This window comes from Sardina pilchardus, chromosome 19, assembly GCF_963854185.1.
Source record: "Sardina pilchardus chromosome 19, fSarPil1.1, whole genome shotgun sequence".
Lineage (NCBI taxonomy): Eukaryota > Metazoa > Chordata > Actinopteri > Clupeiformes > Clupeidae > Sardina > Sardina pilchardus.
In genome coordinates this window covers 8,837,313-8,856,975 of record NC_085012.1, presented here as the reverse complement: position 1 = coordinate 8,856,975, position 19,663 = coordinate 8,837,313, and the positions used below count along the sequence as shown (strand labels likewise).

Below are 19,663 nucleotides of genomic sequence, written 5' to 3'. Positions count from 1 at the left end.
TCTCTAGGGAGACACTGCTTTGCGAGCACTTAAAGGTAATTACTTGGTCGTCTTAGGGAGCGGTGGCACGTCAGCATGAAATCAGTGCAGCCATGCATCCTCCCCCTGAAGCCACTGGCCAAGCAAGCAGGGGAAAGCAGCACAGCCATACAGACTCCTCTCCATAATGGCCTTTTTAATAATACAAGCGACATGCTAACTTTTCTAAGACTAAGACTACCGCCGCCGCTGTTAGTTCTAGGACAGACAGTGTATTGTATGTTTTCCTTCTGAATTATTCCAGAGCCACACTGATCTCATGTGCGCTACGGACACACAGGTCTGTAGTTCTTCTGCCATTGTTTCATGTGTGGTTTAACTTGCAACTTTCATGTTCGCCTCTCCATGAACCATTTCGCTTACAAATTCCTAACAGTCCTCCAGTGTCAAACAAAGTTCATTTAAGAGATTTCAAATCTAAGGGACGGCCCATATGTTTCTCTGTCATATAAAAACCTAGATTTTTATATGCCAATGAAACCATTATAAGATCCTTGCTAAATCTGTGTAACCTGAAACATATGAAACATTGTAACCTGTAAGGACTATATATGAATTTGTATGAGGAAAACGAGAAAGGGGCCACTTTCAAGAGTAAATCATACAAGTTTTGTATGTAAAACACATTGCCGGCATATACGTTTTTTCTATATCTTTTCCGTATGGGGGGAGGGAGAACCTCAAAAACCCTTTGGAGCAAGAAACAAAATATTCATCCCTGATTCTCTTTTTACTCCCTTTGTATGACCAGCTGCCCATCCTGGTGTCTTCGGTGGTGAGCCTGTACTTCCTGGAGCTGACAGACATGTTCAAGCCGGTCCGGTCGGGCTTCAGCTGCAACGACCGCAGCCTGAGTCTGCCGTACATCGAGCCCACGCACGAGGCAGTGCCCTTCCTCATGCTGCTCAGTCTGGCCTTCGCCGCTCCCGCCATCACGGTAAGATATACACCCCGGAGCTGAACTCGACTACGCTCGCCGCTAAAACAGATGATTTGAAACGGTTTGTGTATCCACTGTGGTGATATGCGAAGCAGGAAATGGTGGGCTTTTTCTGAGTCATGTTTTTTTTTATGGTGTGTCTGTTGTTACTTTGAGGTAAGCTTACTGTCTACTGAGAACATGCTTGTCTTAAAGGCTTACATGTGAAAATAATCACCATGAATTACATGACTGAGGAACAATTTACAATGCTGATACCTGAGGATATATACTGTATAAACAGAGTTTAAGAACCATAGTTGAATCCACTGAAATTAGATTAGTTTTGTTTTAAACCCCCAAATCTCTTGGAAAAGGATGGGGTGTGCTATGGAGTCCAAACATCTAAATACTGGTATCATATTGTTATGAATGTGATGCTTACATTGCATATGGTGGCCACAAAATAAAAAAGATTTATCTTGCCTCGATAGACATTTGTCTTGTAACATGCAACGTCCTTTTGATTTAAATTGTAATAAACATTTGGTATAGACTTCCATGAACAGTGAGTGGAATAAGCTGGAACTGTTTGTATTGACCTGATTTGGTCAAGAAGATCTATTGTAAGATCAGCCAGTTCAGACTGGATCCTTGTGTTAGCCGTATTCGCTGCTCAGTGCTCAACATCGCTTGTCATATTGTTGTCACAAGTCATTCTGGTCACATCCCAGTACAATTCATATCCCAGCGTAGACCGTCACTGTGTGATGCTGGTGGCGTGTTCCAGCTGAATGGAGCCTCCATGATTGCCATGGGTGAAAAGGCCCTGGAGGTTCAGGAGTGTGCATTATGTGGCTCTGATTGACATTTGCAGTTGTATGTTCACCCTAAACCTGAAGCCTCCTCAAGCCCTTTGTTTTCACATTTCAAGTGGGGCTGGATGTGTTATGTGCTTTTTAGAAGGTCAGATGTGCAGTGTATTACTGGCTGATGGTTGTGTCAGTTGTCAGTGTACAGTGCTATATCCCTGCTGACTCCTTCATTTTATATATTCAGGAAGTTGATATTTCACAGCATACAGTAAGTGCACTGTTTTCTTTCTAGCCCAATCGATAGAGCAAGATGGCAACATAATCACTTTAATTCACTTTTAGTACAGTATGTTGCTTTGGATAGAAGATCGCACACTGTGATCAAATTCATTTTGTGTAGTCAGTGATGCTGAGAGCAGAGACATTTCTAACAGGGACACTAGTGGCCTGGGCTCGGCACGGCACGGCCGTGTCAAGTTGGCTGGGACTCTACAAACTCTGCAAATAGCTCATTGCATCTCACGGCACAGATGCTCAGTTGGATTGAGGAGTGGCGACTGACTGGGCAGGCGATTTCAGCAGGCCGTATTCACCGACCGTATATGTGGAGGCACTCCAGGGCAGTCCTAGTTTAATAGCGTGAGCTTTTTATCTGGCTGAAAAAAACTCACAGATGGGCAAGATGCTGCCATGAACAGAAATGCTACTCCATGTTACAGAGAGTCTTTGTATGTACCATGCATATTTATTAGGATTTCATAACCACCGCTCCCTGTTTTCATCTATTATGACTGTAGCCATCCTGTGCCCTCTTTCCCCTAACCTGTAGACCAACAGTCTGGCTTATGGCTGAAAGAACTTTGACAGACATAGACACATTCATGTCAAATTATGCAGTCCACTGGACAGCTGCTGGATTGGTTGATTGTCAGCAGACCTCTCTGTGGCTGTGGATTATTCATATTGTATAGTATTTATAATCCTTTCCTTAACGTCACCGCTTTAGATTAAAGCAGACAGACAGAGCATGAAGGGATGAAAATCTTTGTTAGAATGCCTAGTAGATAGTGTTCTATTTGTGTCAGGGAGTCTCAGAAGACCCTCGCTTCCGCTGCACACAAACCTGAAGAAATGCTCTGTTTTCTGAAGATACTGTACCTTGTCTGTGCATTATGCAGGATCGGAATATCTTTTATCGCTGTCTTTACATTATAGATATAATCTCTTTAAGTGAAATTGACAGATGAAGTCAGCAGAGAATCGTGGTTCGTGTTACAGTAATGTATAGAGTCTTAGTCATGGAGAATGCTAGTAGTCCTATTGATGTGTTTCACACTCGTATTTCTGTATATTTCAAGACAGAGAATCCTTCTGCAATCCTGCTTTGACCTTCTCCATTACTATATCAAAACAGTGAACAGAGAGATGCCTCATAGCAAACCGTGGCAAGCAGCACAAACAAGGCCCATGTCTCAGTGAGTGGAGACTGTAAGAGAAACATTCGGGCGTCTGTGGAATAGCACCACGGCTGCTATTTGATAAGGCATTCCTTTTAGCTCAGTGCTCTCCTAGCAACGCAAAAAGAGATGGTCTCCATGGCATCCTGGCAGACTTGTACTTTGGAGTGCCCACTCAGTGCCCGCCCCTGATGGCCCTCTCTCTCTCTCCCGACTGCCGCCCACCGCGGGGCATTGCCGCAGGGTGGGTATGCCCACCTCGCCACCCCCAACCCCTTTTGTGCCGTGCATTCATAACGCAGTGGAGCTGTCCTTCCCCTCATGCCAGATGCTAGGGGTCAATTTGTCCATTATCACACAGACTAGATAGTGGCACAAAAGCACAGTCGGAGCAACCACAGAAATGCTGCACTGTTAGTCTGCAGAGAAATTTTGGTGTGTGTGTGTGTGTGTGTGTGTGTATGTGTGTGTGTGTCTGTGTTCTGTTTTTGTTCACATGCTTGTGCATTTGCAGGATTGTATGTATGTGTCTGTGTGTGTGTATGTGTATTCCTGTGTGCTAGAGCATATTTGTCTGTGCACATGCATGCATGTTGGAGTGTGTGTGTGTCCGCATGTGTGTGTGTGTGTGTGTGTGTGTGTGTGTGTATGTCGTGGTAGCTCGAGTCACAGCACTAGCGGAGCTCTCATGCAGAAACACGTTGATTATTTCACCCTCGGCTTCCCACCGAGTTCTCAAGGCATATTAGTCTGTTGTTATGGAAATGACAAGAGGGACAAATGGTTTTGAAGTGTGAACTCCCTCTGTCTTGGGACAGACATGCCAGCATTTATGGAATAGCCAGTTATGTGTAATATTACACTTTTGCTGTCTTGTTTGCATGTGTGTGTGTGTGTGTGTGTGTGTTTTGTGTGTGTGTGTGTGTGTGTGTCCAAATTCCAATTAAATATGCTTCGCTCCATCAAAAATGTTTGTCCCTCATAGAGGATTCTGTGGTGTACCATGCGGTAAACACACTAAGGATGCTCACTGTGACAAATTTGGGTATCTAGCTTCCTGTTTTGGTTTGTATGAATACATCCCTTTTGTACAGGACCTATTTCAGTCCCAACCTCTCTCGTCAAATAAGTATAAATTACTGAGCACCGACAGTTAGTCATGAGGATATGGGATCTGCTCCGGACAAGATCCTTGTCCATCCTGGACTGAGTAAGGACAGCAGAGGGACATCCCCCTGGGGGACATGACAAATGCTGAAGAAATCATATGAGAAAATTGACATAGTTCACGACAATATTTGTAACACGTCCACGGATTTGGAAATGTGCCCGAGGAATGTGCATTTAGGAGGACGTCAGCGGAAGAGAGGCAGACTGGCAAAACAGTGGCGTTGCGTGCGATGGTGGGTGCTAAACGTGGCTGGCGGGCATGCTATTAATAAAAGACAGAAGATACATGAATCAGCGGCCAGTCTAAGGATGACCGCTCTGACGTCTTGAGTCATGTATCAGCAGAGATGTCAGATGATTGCCCTGCTTCAGTGATGTAACTCGCATGACCTGCAGCCATCCTTCAGCTATTGTGAGGTCAGAAAAGAAGTAGTCATGGCAACATGCCGTTCAGTGTGAAGCAAGTGCCAAGTATGTCTCTCCTTTAAATAGTGCCGCTGGATGAAACCACAATGACCGTTTGTGGCTGCGCCTGGAATTTGGATAATTACACCAATCATATAATCTTACATTCATTAATTAAATGCTACATAAATAGAAAGAGAACATATGGGATTGCTCTGTATTATTGCCACCCATCTGATGTGTCTTATGTTCTTCCCCCAGATTCCACACCCACCGCAATGCAGATGTCACATATTTTAAAACGTTAATCCGTTTCCATTACTGGAAATGTTCAAACCCATAACATGTAATTGCTTCTGATGAAGAAGTCCATAGAATATTCTGATTGGGATTAATTGGAAAAAATCACAAGCCACTAAAAACGGGTGACAGTCAAATTAGTGTCAGTGCGAGAGATAATGTGTGCGGCATGCCAGCAATAAAATTAATTTACTTCCTGTGTGAGCAGTGGGCCGTGATGGGCCTCCTCCAAGACTGCACCTGATTTTACCCCTAATACTCGCTGCTTCGCATTCCACCTCTAGCATGTCATATGGGCCCAAAGGTCAGATCCCCCGTGATCATTAGCCATTCTAGCCACATCATGAGCGGAAAATATAGATTTCATTTTTCCATTTTTAAAGCTGCCGTCCACGTCCGCCCTTGATCCTCTCTCCTCCGGTCTCTTGCGTGCTGTTTCGTGCCACACAACAGATTTGGTGTCAGGTGGGAGGTTGCCGCAGGTGCTGAGGACCCCCGCTGAGCTGCCAGTTGGCCCAATTTTTATTTTTTTTTGTTTCGGGACGAGAGAGGCGGACGGGGGACGGCGGACGGACGGACGGGGGGGGGGGGGGGGGGGAGTGTCGTGGCATCTCCGTGTCCATCAGCTGGACAGGCGGAGCGGCTGTGGGAAAGTGGCGGAACCGATGCAGGCGCGGGGAGACGGCGCACGGCAGCCTGGCCGCAGGGCCGCAGGGCACGGCGGTGCCAGGGCCGCTCCGTCTCGTGCCAGGGCCGACCAGCTATACCCTTAGCACCTCGCCTGCCAGGTCTGGGCGTTGACGGCGGCCTGACATCAAAACTGGTGCCCCCCCCCGCCGCGATTTAAACTCCTCACCCGTGCCAAAGCCAAACGCCACGCTAAACCTCCAGCAGCCGTGCCGTCTGTGCTGGGCCAAGCCGAACAGCACACACAAGTCAAGTGTCCGCTGAAACAAAAGAGTCTATTTTGGGGTAACCTCCACAGTCCGCCACAACTTCAGTGTTCGGGACAGACTATTCGTATTCCTGATTTCTTGCTTTTCCTATAGGTTCCTCCTCCCTGACTTTTTTGAGTAGGATAAGGACACAAATTCTACACTGACATTCTCATTGAACAATTTGATGGTTTGCACCTCAGGATAATGAATGCTACTGTATGTGTGTGATTTAAAAAAAATGTACTACATGAATTGATTTGACATGGTTGTTCATTATTGCTGTTCTCCTTGGTGTAGTCTTCCCAACTTTTTAAATTGTTTACTGTTAAATTGAACTATTGGTGTTATTTGTATGTTGCTATGGACAAAGGCATCTGCTAAATACCTTAATCATGACCATATTTTTTAAAAATGCAGTGCTTGCACATTCCATTATGTGAAAACTTATTCTGTGCTTTTTATTGTTCTTTCTGCATTTGTCCTTTTTTCATTAAAACCACCAGAGACACCCAAAGCCAATTTTAACAGGAAATTAGTTGTTAATGTCCCTTTATACAGTAAATTTATTTATATCATTAAGTACAGAAATGGGCTAATGTTGTTTTTGGAATTAAAGTGAGAGAGTAACTCATTCTTTCTTATTAAACTTGCATGTTGCAATATGAAAGTGTACAATGATGCCTGACCCATTTCGAAAATAATTTTCTATCCGGAATCGGAGTTGGTGCAAAAAAACAAAATGGACAACCGACTGCAGCTTGCTGTGAGACTATCGTGTGCATCTTCTATTTGATGACGGCATTAAAGACTGATGGAACAAGTTAGTGTAGCAGAGATAGTAGCCAGCCCATCTGCATATATACTGAACTAGAATGCACTTTCATTTTTCAAGGCAACGACGTGTCTAAGGTTTGCTGTGTAAGAAAGTGTGGGCAGCTTGTCTCTGTGCTCACACAGAAAGGCCTTGTGTGGGATAACACTTGGCCTGCCATTGACCGTCTACTGCATGTGTTTATAAACCTGGGGTTTAATGTCAAGTGCACAAAGACAGCACCTGGGCTCCAAGGAGCTGACATGATGTGTGTGACAGCAGGTCAGGTGGAGGGCATGGATAACAGCAATAGATTTTGTGCTTGTATGTGTGTGTGTGTGTGTGTGTGTGTGTGTGTGTGTGTGAGTGAGAGAGAGAGAGAGAGAGAGAGAGAGAGAGAGAGGGAGGCAGAGAGAGAGAGAGAGATTGTGTGTGTGTGTGTGTGTGTGTGTGCATGGATGTGTAGTCACATTAGGTTCTCTGTGTGTGGTCAGTGTGTGCATGCATTCAAGTTTTCACATGTATTCTGAGTTTTCCCCCTGAAAGTGCAAGTCACACAAAGTAAGTGGGTGCCCTAATAATAATAACAAGGTCATTTTAGAATATCATTTCAGAATCTGCATGCTAAAGTAAGCAAAAGAGTGCCCTGCTTACAAGGTCACTTCAAAACACCTCATGCCAGCTTTCAGGCATACCGCATACTCACAAGAATAATTTAAAGTACCTACTGTGCCCTTTGTGCATGCACAGAAAAGTAGGCCTGGCATCGCTGCCCTTGTTCCCGCAGGCGTGTACCTGAGCCTTTGGCTCAGCAGCTGCAGGACCTTACTGAAAAGTTATTTGAGTCAGACAAGGGAACACTATAAGGATAGATAGCGCTGCGAGCTAGGACTAGCACTGTGGGCACATGAAATGGACGCTGTGGGTTTGTGTAATTGTATTGGTGGACCGCGGACTAGGACATCTGATCTCTGCGGGTCTGCTGTATTGACTCGGCGGTATTTTTTTTTTTTTTCCGCGGCCCCGCAGATAATGATCGGAGAGGGGATTCTGTTCTGCTGCCTGTCCAGGAGGCACAACGGGGCCGGAGCCGAGGCAGACATCAACGCCGCCGGCTGCAACTTCAACTCCTACATACGCCGGGCTGTGAGGTTTGTGGGTAGGTTGCCTTTCAGAGTGTGTGTGTGTGTGTGTGTGTGTGTGTGTGTGTGTGTATGTGTGTGTGTGTGTGAGAGAGAGAGAGTTTGTGTGGGCCTGAGTTTGCATAAAGAGGTGCTTGGCTTTGATCTAAGATGGCTAAATGACTAAATATGTGTGGATGTGGGTGTATGTATGACTGTGGATGTGGTGTGTGTGTGTGTGTGTGTGTGTGTGTGTGTGTGTGTGTGTGTGTGTCTGCGTCTCACGCAGGTGTCCATGTTTTTGGCCTCTGTGCCACCGCCCTCATCACTGACATCATCCAGCTGGCCACGGGCTACCACGCCCCGTACTTCCTAACCGTCTGCAAGCCCAACTACACCAGCCTCAACACCTCCTGTGACGAGAACGCCTACATCATGGACGACATCTGCTCCGGAGCCGACCCTGCCATCATCAACGCTGGCAGGTGGGTCACCTTTTGCCCCCTTAACCTTTGACCTCAGACCCACACATCTGATGAGTGACGCAAATGAGTTTTAAACATCCTTCCTCGTTTCCTCAAAAGTAACACTGGCCCAAAAGTTTTACTCCGGTCGTTGCTTTTTGTGCGCACTTACAGCATCGTATTATACCGCGATGAGATTAAACGACCACTTTTGACCTATGCAATAATTGCGTGAGCCGCTGCACAGACAGAATTCTAATACATGAGAACGAGAACTCCGAGCTGACTTTCAACCCGCACCATTTGCATCACAAGACCCGAAAATCACACAGTGACACAGCATTCAACACAGCGCATTCACACAACTCTCAGAGGGCTCGGATTAGACCACTGTGATAGGTCAAAGCCGTAGGGGGGATGTCACAGGCCCCCCCGACAGAATGAATAGACCATACAAGCAGCTTATCAGAGCACACTGTAAATACTTTCACAACTAGTACTAGACAGAAAAAAAAACGTCTTTTCGCTGCCTGGTTCTCAGCGGGTAGCAAGAGGGTGTGGGGGAGGGGGAGGGGGAGGTGTTGGGGGGGAGGGGTAAAAAAGGAAGATCAGGCCGTCCCTCATTAGGCCGCATTTCTCAGCGTTACACGCTCCAGATTATGGCGTGTTCGAGATCTCTCGCCTGGTGTGCGTCGGAACGCGAGAGTTAATAAGCGCCCCGGCATGCACCACCCATACGATCCCTGGGGCGCAGAACAGCAGCTGTAGATTATGGCAGAAGCCTTTTGAAGTACCTTCCCCCCCCCCACACACACCCCTTTTAATGAGGTCAGCTTTCAGAGAAAGTGACACCGCCACTTTTAGGTAATAAAAAGGCGTTTTTAAATACTGAATGGAAGGCGGGCCGCCAAGAGACTTGAATTTTAGATTATTTAGAGGAAAAATGCATGACACAAAATGTCAGACTTGGAGGATTTTTTCCAGCAGTGGTGGTCTGTGAAGTACCCCAATTTCAAGGATAACGTTAACTGTTGTACTTTTAGAATGTGGAAGTAGGCCTAATTGTGGTGACATTACTGATCATGTGAAGACGTTGCAGTGGTGCTGAAAAATCCAGCCGTGGTGCTGCGCCACTGCTGAATACATTGTAGGGGAAACACTGGACACATGTATCGGAAGTGCATTTCTGTGAACCGCAGCTCGTGTTTGACAACATGAGGAAGAGAGTTGGTGCAGAGGTTGGTGGCCATGAGATGGCCTCTGGATATCGTGGCGTTCCTCTCCCCCCCGTCCCTGGTCACACATGGGTCGCTCCGGCGCGTGGAGACGGTCGCGAATATCAACCGGGGTTTTGTTTATACTCGGAACAAGCAGATGAAACCAAGCGTTAAATATCATCCGGGGACTCTGGAAACATTCAGCAGGGCGGTAGCTCCAAGGGTAAACAGACAGCCCCTCTCCTTCTCCTCCTCGAGCCAACATGTCTGGTTGTGCTTGTGTTGTCACAGGCTGGGCAAGATGCACTCTCAGCTCCATTCCATTCCAACATGTCACCAGTTTTATTGTAGGTTTTTGCACACGAGTTACAACTTGCAATAACATCATTATCCAATAGCACAACCATTGACATGGAATTAAAATCGAAGGTTTGCCAGTTCAGTTCAACACACTGGGAAACATTTTTGTTGTGAAAGATGCATATGAAAAAGAAATTCCCATGGAGTTTTGTTCCCTGAGTTGTGAAAGAATCACTTGACTTGTGTGTGCTAAATGGCCAAATGTCAAAACTTTCCCCCAAAATTGTCTTGTCAGGCTAAAACACTCGCAAGACTCCTAAGTGGGGGGTGTGTCGGAATGGATCTGCTGCCTTGAAATGAACCCGTTCTTGAGGTGGTTGCTTGCGAGGCATAATGAATGCTTCATGCACATCTTTAAAGGCATTCAGCTTGCCAGAACAGAAGGGGTGAGAGCCGGGTTGTGCTAAAAATGAGGTCTCCTTGAAACGTGGAGATAGAATACTGATAACAGAAGCTCTGTTGGAATAATAATAAAAAAACACCTTACACATACCATCTGCACTGCAAATATCTGGCCGCCAGCCAGCGCATTATATCAATTGTAGCTGCAACAAAATACGGATTATAAACAAGCCCCAGCAGCTGAACACATCCGCTTCTGTTTTGTAGGGGAACAAGTCATGGTTTGAAAGGCGTCCCGTTACATCTTCATGACTTTAATTCCTCTTTTGCTCTCTGCTTTCAGAAAATCGTTCCCTTCCCAGCATGCCACTTTGGCATCCTTCGCCGCCGTCTACATCTCGGTGAGTAATACGCGGACGCCCACACCACCACAGAGCTTCGGCGTCGGCTTCAGACCGCGCCGCTCCGCACCGCTCGCACTGCAACCAACGCTCCATCTGACTAGTTTTCTCTCCACCCTCCACCCCCTTCTCACTCCCCATCCTCTCAACCCCATCCTCTCAACTCCATCTCTCACTCTCTCCATCTCTGTTTTCCGGCGTACACACCGTCCTAATTTCATTCCATCTCTCTCTCTCCCACACACTCTTTACCTATTTTCGCAGTAAATCTCCATTTTCTCAAAGTGTGGATGACTCTGTGTGACTCGTGTGTGTGTGTGTGTGTGTGTGTGTGTGTGTTTTGTTTCAATCTTCAGCAGCACTCCCCTCGTTTTCTGTTTCCATTCACAATATCTTTGTCGGGGTCTCTCGTGCTGCCGTGTCCCCTTATTGTGTCTCTGCCTCACACTGTCTCTCAGTGTGTTTTCTGCTGTCACTCTTCCTCTCGTGTGTCTCTCTCTCTCTGTTGTGATTTCTTCATGCTTGTCATCTGTTTGTCTTCTCCTCCTCCTCCTCCTCTCCACTTGCATCGCATTCAATTTATGGCAGCTCCATAATTTAGGATTAACACTTAACAGGGGTTTTTTTCTTATCTCTTATTCTTTTTTACTGTTTTTTTCTGTCATGAATCCACACCAAACATATGAATCTGTATATTTAGTTACACCACACACAGAGTCCAAACAAATGCAAAAATGACCAAAAGAAATCTACACAACCTTGGATCATTTACCCATAACAGTTGAAGATCAGAAACTATGTATGAAGCTGGATGCATGTGCGTGATGCATGTGTGTGGGTATGGAAGTGACCATGTTTGTTAGGGCATTGAAGGATTTTATATGAACCAATAGAATCAACAGCCCTGGTGCTCTGACAGGCCACAGCAATACGCTGTCTCCCCCCCCCCCCAGTTACGCAGTCATAAATCAGCTGTAATAAAGTGCCACTGTGGCAGCGGCGGTGGGTGGAGAGGGAGATAGACACGAGGACAGAGGGGACAGCCAGAGATGAACCTGAGACAGACAGACAGACAGACAGATGACGGGGGATGGGAGAGGAAGACATGATGTTTAAAGATAGAACAGAGAGAGAAAGAGAAGAGGAGAGTGAAAGGAAGAGACAGAGAGATAAAGAGGGAAAGAAAGAGAGAGAGAGACAGAAGAGGAGAGTGAAAGAAAGAGACAGACAGAAATAAAGAGGGAAAGACAGATAGATAGAGAGTGAGAGAGAGAGAGAGAGAGAGAGAGAAAGAAAAGCTGAGTCATGTGTTTTGGACCGTATTCAATTACCTCACAATGCCCAGTGCCACTCTTCAGAAGCGATCACACGCCATGCTCTCACACTGGGTCACCCACTGCCGTTGTCACGGCTACACACCACACACATCGACTGACCGCCGTTCACTCTCACATCAGGACCACACGAGCCTCCACGCTAAGACGCTGCACTCATATGACAGGAGTCAGGACGTGGGCATAAACAAGGCATGCTGGGAGGCTTGTAAGCTTTACGAGGATCTCCTTTTGTTTTGGTTTAAATGAGTGCACGGTGCATGGTGCTTGTCAATCCATTGCAGCATCTTTCAGTTGATCGATCAATGCATGGATTACAGGGTTGGCACAGTTGATGGATCTCATCAATTTTCAGACTAATTCATTGTTTTAAAGGTTTAAAGGAGTCAAAACCCTCTTAAAATGCAAGACTTCATGCACACGAAAGGTCCTCCAGTGGGTGGAATACATTTAGCATACTGTAGTTAACCACATTGAACACGAGAGTATCTGGATAAACAACTCCAAACATTTGAAACCTGAACCATCCGCATCATCTCACGGCTGTAGCTTGATGCAGAGCTATTTGACTTGATGTTACTTGTCTTGAGGCTCGTTCTTGGCAAACAACTGCTGTTTCTAACCTGGGGGGGGGATCTGTTCTCTGTGTGGTCTGTGTGCTGTAGATGTACTTTAACAGCACGCTGACGGACTCATCGAAGCTGCTCAAGCCTCTGCTCGTCTTCTCCTTCATCATCTGCGCCATCATCTGCGGCCTGACCCGGATCATCCAGTACAAGAACCACGCCGTCGACGTCTACCTGGGCTTCATCCTCGGAGGAGGCATCGCCGTCTACCTGGTGAGGAGCGCGGCTTGAGGATTGGCCATTGCTAACCTATTTTTCTTCTCTCTCTCTCTCTCTCTCTCTCTCTCTCTCTCTCTCTCTATCTCCTATTCTACTAATTAACCCTCACTTGGGGTAAGGTGAGGTGAGGGTTAGAGCGTTTGCTTCTTCTTTATGAATAAGCCTTTTTTGTAAGTCACTTTGGATAAAGCGCTAAATGACTGAAAGTAAATGTAAATAGGAGGATAGTTGTTAATATGCAGGATAACAGCTTGGCTCTATGTCCTGTATTCCATCAACACTGTGCCTTGCCTTGGGCCTGACAGAAGTTTGATGTTTGGAAGTTCACCACTGAAGCTAAATTTGGAGTTGGATTAGCATTAAGTACAGACAGGCCCCTGATGTTTAGGTCAAGGAACCGCATTTAAAGTGCCGCAGTATTGTTAGTGTATCTATCAGTATCTGTTTCCACCCTCTGCTGATATGTTTGGAAGAAAAGTTGAGATGTCAGCGTTGAACTCAAGAGCTGCATCCTCCTCTGCAGGGTCTGTATGCTGTGGGGAACTTCCAGCCCAGTGAGGAGGAGTCCAGTGCCCAGCCACCGCTCCGAGGGCCCCCCAGGACCCTGCCCGCCTACGGGGGCCACGAGGCCGGCCCCGGGGCCCGGCACCTTCCGGCCAAAGGCGTGGTGGGCGTGGGCGGCAGCAGCAGCAGCGACGGCGGCCTGTCGACGTCGCACTCGGAGGGCGCGCTCCACCGCAACCACCACGGCCCGCCGCTGCACGGGCCCGGCTCCATGGGCAGCCTGAAGCGCTCCAGCGCCGACGTGGAGGTCATCTCGCCCATGGCGGCCGCACTGGCCAAGGACAGCTCGCTGGTCACCTTCAGCAACACGCTGCCCCGCGCCCACGTGACGGCCAGCGGCGGCGGCGGCGGCGGGGGCGACGAGCAGCAGCAGGTGTCGCGCCGCACGGCCACCTACCACGCCTCCATGGACTCCAGCCGCTCCAAGCAGCTGCTGTCGCAGTGGAAGAGCAAGAACGAGAACCGCAAGCTGTCGCTGCAGGCCATGGAGCCAGGCGGCGGCGGCGGCGGCGGCGGGAGCGTGTGCGGACCGTCGCCCTCGCGCAGCATGGACGGCCGCTGCAGCTCCGAGCCCTCGTCGGGGGGCCTCAACGGCGAGCTGCTCCACCTCCAGCAGCAGTACCTCCAGCAGCAGCAGCTCCAGCAGCATCTACAACAACAGCAGCAGCAGCAACAGCAACAGATGATGCAGCAGCAGCAGCAGCAGCAGCAGCTGCAGCACTACCACCCGAGCCAGCTGCACCAGGGCCCCGCCGCGCAGTACCTCAAGCTGGCCACGGTGGGCAACAGCAACACGCTGCCCACCAACCCCAGCGGCATCACCGGCGGCGCCCGCGTCTCCATGCAGTCGCGCCCGGGCTCCTCGCAGCTGGTGCACATCCCCGAGGAGACGCAGGAGGGCGGCTGCGGATCGCCCACCTCCAGCGCCGCCGCCCGCGCCAAGTGGCAGAAGGCGGCCGAGATGGGCGTCGCCGTGACGACCACGTCGTCGTCGGCCTCCATGCCGTGCGTGGCAGCGGGCGGCGGCGGCGGCGGAGGTGGACAGGGCAGCATCAGGACTAACGGGCAGCCGCGCATCATGCAGGTGATCGCCATGTCCAAGCAGCAGGGGCTGCTGCACTCCAACTCGCAGAGCTCGGAGGGCAGCGGGAACTCCTTCCGCTACAAGACGCTGCAGGAGCAGCAGGAGATGTCCAGCGGCGGCGGGGGGCCCGGCTCGCTGACCGGCGTGCCCACGGCCGGCAGCACCGCGGGGAGCGTCCAGGGCTCCATCATCCGGGTGGACGCGCACCCCGTCCGGGTGGACGCGCACCCCGAGGACACGCGGGTGACGGTGCAGGCGCCCTGTCCTGACGGCGGTCCCGGGAGTGGCTCGTGGACGTGGAAGTCCCAGGGCAGCCTGCGGCAGTCCTTCGAGCTCAACGACCTCAACCGGGACTCGGGCAGCTCCGAGTCGCTGCGGGACAGCTACGGCTCGGCCGACCGCGTCAAGAGGGCGAGCGGCCACGCGCCCATCCCCGCCGCCATGCCCACCGTGCCGACCGTCTCCGCGGGCTCCACGGTGACCACCATCAGCACCGGCTCCGTCACCGACCACCACCACCCGCAGCAGCCCCCCTACCCCCACCCACACCTCCATCAGGGCATCTCCACCATCCGGGTCACCCCGCTGGAGGGGAGCGGGGACGGGGCCCTGAGCGGCTCGGAGAGCCTATCGGTGGCCTCCAGCCGGGAGTCCACGCTCCGCCGGAAAGGCAACCTCATCCTCATCCCCGAGCGGAGCAACAGTCCCGACAACGCCCGGAACATTTTCTACAAGGGAACGTCCTCCACGCCTGTTCCCAGGGAGTAGGACTTTGCTCCCAAAAAAAAGGATTTGCGTGGCCTTTTCGTCATTGTTGTTTATTTTCGGTTCGGTTTTGTTGTTTTGAAAAAGCAGGATTTGCTGCCGGGATCGATAGAGAACCTCTAAAAAAAAACACACAGATGAAGGATGAGGAATCAGCTCTTTGCATCCATGTGAAGCCTCAAGCTGGTGATGGGAATCAGCTCCACCATGGTTAAGGTTTTCATTTTCTTTGTTTACTGTATTCACATTTAGATATAGTGAGGCCATTTTTTATTGTGCATGGGATGTATTTTTTGGTCATTTAGAATAAATATATATAAATACAGTATAATAAATATAGTCGCACAAAAAGCACAAACTTAAATGTTGTGAAGTTTACTCTAAACTGAGAGAATGGCGTAGGAAAACGTGTCAAAGGCTGCAGTTGCCCTAGTCTCTCCTTAGATTGTCGGTGCATACGACCACTGTGAGAAGGAAGGCTTGTCTTTGTGCCAAGGTTAGAAAAGTCAATGGTGGTGAAAGTATTCAAATGTTTATTTTATTCTCCCCCCTCCTCTCCCCAAGAGTAAGTCCCCATGCATCAATGGTATTCTCTACGGACTCCAAGTGTAACATTTATTTGTTTGATATTTCCTTTTTATTATGTAAATATTTCTAAAATCGGTGCTACACCACCATTATTGGTTTAAAAAAATGTGGAAGAAGAGAAAAAAAATACTGAACCTGAAAAAGATCAAACATAAACTTTGTATTTTTAGCTGTGCACTCTTCAGAAAAAAACTGTGTTTGTTGTGAGAAGCTTTTATGACCATAAGTGCTTAGAATACCTAACTGTAGCCAATAATGGAAATGTTTTATAATCCGCACAATGTGTTAATTTTATACACTTTGCAATATAATGACCATTATTTTTGAAAATTAACATACAGTATGTAATTACCCAAACTCTCTGTAGCTCTTACCTGTCAAAACAGCTTTAATATTTGAGTGGATCATTTGTATTATTTTGGTTTTACAGCTTAAGGACACTTGACAGGCCTGCTACTCTCTCTCCCTCTCTTTCTCTCTCTCTCACACACACACACACACACACTTTGTCTCGTTATCTTTTTTCCTGAATTTATCTGGCCCCTCTCCTTTCTGTTTCTATCACTGTTGCTTATCGGAACAAAAAGCACTAAATGTTTACTTTTGCTGTGAGCCAGACCTTCTAAAATCTTATGCGTGTGTGTGCGTTTGAGTCAGTTGTGTATGTACGAGTATTTGTGTGTGTGCTGTGCGCGTGTGTGTATGTGTGTGTGTGTGTGTGTGTGTGTGTGTGTGTGTGTGTGTGTGTGTGTGTGTGTGTGTATGTGTGTGCGTGCGTGCGTGTGAGTGCCCTAGGCTGGGTCAAGGCAAAATTCCAGGTGGTTGTATTCACTGCTTGCCCAAACTGCAGCCCAGAAGATACACAAGAACATGCTGTTGGAAGGTTGGAAATGTTTACATGCTCTCACAGACCTTTTCAGCACCCTTTACGTAGTGTGCTTCAGATACCTGGGTTTTTATTATCGTGAACCTTTAGTTGAAGTGTATATTGATAATGTTTCTGCTACTATTAATTGATATCGATGATAGTCATTTCTCAACAGTATTCAGTTACAATGTGCATATCAATGACTTTTATGATGGTCAATCATTTTATTGGATGTTTTGTTCATTTGATGTGTAAGACAGCATTTGCCTGATATCTATGAGTTTCTTTATTTCCTTTTGTTCCTCTGTGTTGCTTTACCAAATTCAGTGTATTACAAAATCAAAACTTTATTTTAATCCAGCCTTCATTTAGAAGTAAGCGGACTTTAAAAGTATCTGAGAGAAGGTTAGTACATTGTTGCCACTTTTTATATGATGTACATATCTGTGCCAAAGGGTCTTTTAAAAGGGAACACGTGTGGTTTTACAGGATTTCTACATACAGCTCTACTCTATTATACCCAATTAATTACATCATATAGAATCTGCATGTAATCCTTTTATATGTAATGAAGCCTTTGACAATCCTTGTAGATAATTTTGCTTTTAAGTCAAAGAGGACTACCCCCTGTGTATAGGCAGAGACAGAGAGAGGAGTGCTATGAACACCATGATCAAAGGTCGCCATTTTGGACCACAGAGCTCAAGAGGTTCTGGAGGGAGGCAATTAGCATACGTGCTCTGTTGTGAGCGTTCATCCTCTCTGAGAGAGAGAGAGAGAGAGAGAGAGAGAGAGAGAGAGAGAGAGTAGGAACAGCTACCAGGTGGATGCTAAGCTGTCTGCTCCAGGCTGGATATTGGGCTGAGCCCTGTCTCCCTGGGTCCTGCCTCAGTTGGTGGCTCTTCTGTGGAACAACACACTGTATTTCTATTTGATTTGTAATCCCCGTCCACCCCTGTCCACTCCCCCCACGCCCCACCACCCACCCATGTGACCAGTGGACCAGCACATGTGCATTGCACGAGGGTCTAGACAGAGTCAGTTGTATGTTGTCTGAATATTGAAATAAACGTTTGCTATTAAAATGCACCAAAACGCCTCCTGCTTCACGTGTGTTGAATCCTTGAACGGGCTGAGACTGTTTGGTGAGGCAGATCCAGTCCACTGGCCTCGTGCTTTAAAAGAGAGGGCTGCCATCTCCAAAGAGCGATGCGAAACAAGTGGTGACATTATACCAAGAAGTGGCTCATGAGCCAGAGTGTCATCTGTTTCTGACTGATTGGGGACACAGGCCCTCATCCTCCACTGAAAACTCCAGCACTAGCGGAAGTTAACCCTTCCTCCTACCCAGCTGCTTGTGGCATCCTTGGAGCACAGCATAGCTGTTACGTTAGCTTTGCTTTGTAGCGTTTTAATGATACAAGCTGACAAAATATTACTTGGGTCAGATGGCTTCTCTAGTTACATATCAGCCAACACCCCCATCCTCCCCCCTAAAAAAAAATACAAAAAACAAAACACCCACCCTCAAGACAGACAGCTGCTTACAAATCCTCCCGAAATCTGTCCAGTCTGGGAGCATTTAATGAAGAAGCGTGGAGACGGAAGCAAACATTTCTCACCAATTTGGGTCTGAATACTTATGTTGAGCAAAGAGGAGAGTGAACGGAAAAAAAAACGAAAAGAAAGAAAAAAAAGAAAAATTCATCAGTAGACAAACACTTCCAAAGGCTCTGGCGGTGCAAACGCAGTAAGAGGAGCCGGGTCTTGTTAGCATTGCCATGTGTAATTATCATCAGGGAGCGCCAGGCTAAAGTAGGCCAGTGAATTGACCTAAATTGGAGCCGAGCACTCCCAGCCGGCGCTCCTCTCTCTCTCCGCACAGCCGAGGAGATGAACCTGGGAAGAGGAGCGGAGCGGAGCCAGACCGGGGGAGGCTGCGGCGGATCAGGCCGGCTTGATCTCACACTCGCAGAGGAGGTGCTGATGAAGTCGCACGCTCACCTTCCTCTCTGGCCCAGGTTCAGGGGCTCAGAGGTTATGGGAGGAGATATTTTGTCCTCAATTTGAATATGTGCTTAATACTGTGCACATAATTCATATATGCATTATATTTTAGCATATACTCTAAGTCTGATAATATGGTTGTTTAATTGTTTGTTCTTATTCACCTGCAGGCTGTTGTCATCATGCATCATGATCTGTCTCGGACGACCACACATACGTGCAAATACGAGACTTATACACGTTGCAGAACATGCTTGCACACATATGGCGGAATACACCTAAGCGCATATTGGGCTTGCAGGCAGCAGTCTAGCCGGCTATTTGGCCCACGGACGCAGCAGATGTTAACACACATGCACACACACTCATTCTCACGCGGGGTTGTAAGCCAAGCTTCCTGAGCCACCAGTCAGCAATTTTGCATCTGTGCGGCCAACAAACCGTATCCAGCCAAATGAACCAGACATGGTAAGCTTCTGCCACTGCTGCTTTCAGTGATCAAACTGTAACATAGGCGAGATGTGATCAATGGATCCCATCTGAAATTGTAAACGAGGCTACACACCTCCACCAATCATGTAGTTGGCTCTATAGAGTAAAAACAAACTCTTACATGGAGTATCCAGTGTTGTACTGTAGTACCGTATAGGGCAAACGTTCCCAACTGTTTTTGGCAGGTGACCCTATTTTGATGTCCCAAAACGATGGCAACCCCAATCATTCACATGAAAGAGAGAGGAGTGCATCATATGTCTGCTGTAGCATCAAGTTCAGTGCGGCGGTTTTCCCAAATGTCCTACTGTAGCAAGCTGATTTGTTTGTTTGACTAACTCGCCTGGTTGTTTTGCT

The 19,663-nt window shown here is 47.9% G+C and overlaps 1 protein-coding gene across 1 annotated transcript in view; it reads left to right on the top strand.

Annotated features, from left to right (window-relative positions):
* Nucleotides 1–16,646, top strand: part of LOC134066540 (phospholipid phosphatase-related protein type 4) — an 18,827-nt gene extending 2,181 nt beyond the window's left edge. The window contains exons 2-7 of the mRNA XM_062521904.1: nucleotides 791–976; nucleotides 7,884–8,013; nucleotides 8,265–8,460; nucleotides 10,702–10,759; nucleotides 12,759–12,932; nucleotides 13,462–16,646. Coding sequence (XP_062377888.1) covers nucleotides 791–976; nucleotides 7,884–8,013; nucleotides 8,265–8,460; nucleotides 10,702–10,759; nucleotides 12,759–12,932; nucleotides 13,462–15,354 — 2,637 coding nt within the window. The 3' untranslated portion in view covers nucleotides 15,355–16,646. The remainder of the gene's footprint in view (nucleotides 1–790; nucleotides 977–7,883; nucleotides 8,014–8,264; nucleotides 8,461–10,701; nucleotides 10,760–12,758; nucleotides 12,933–13,461) is intronic.
* The last annotated feature ends 3,017 nt before the right edge of the window (nucleotides 16,647–19,663 follow it).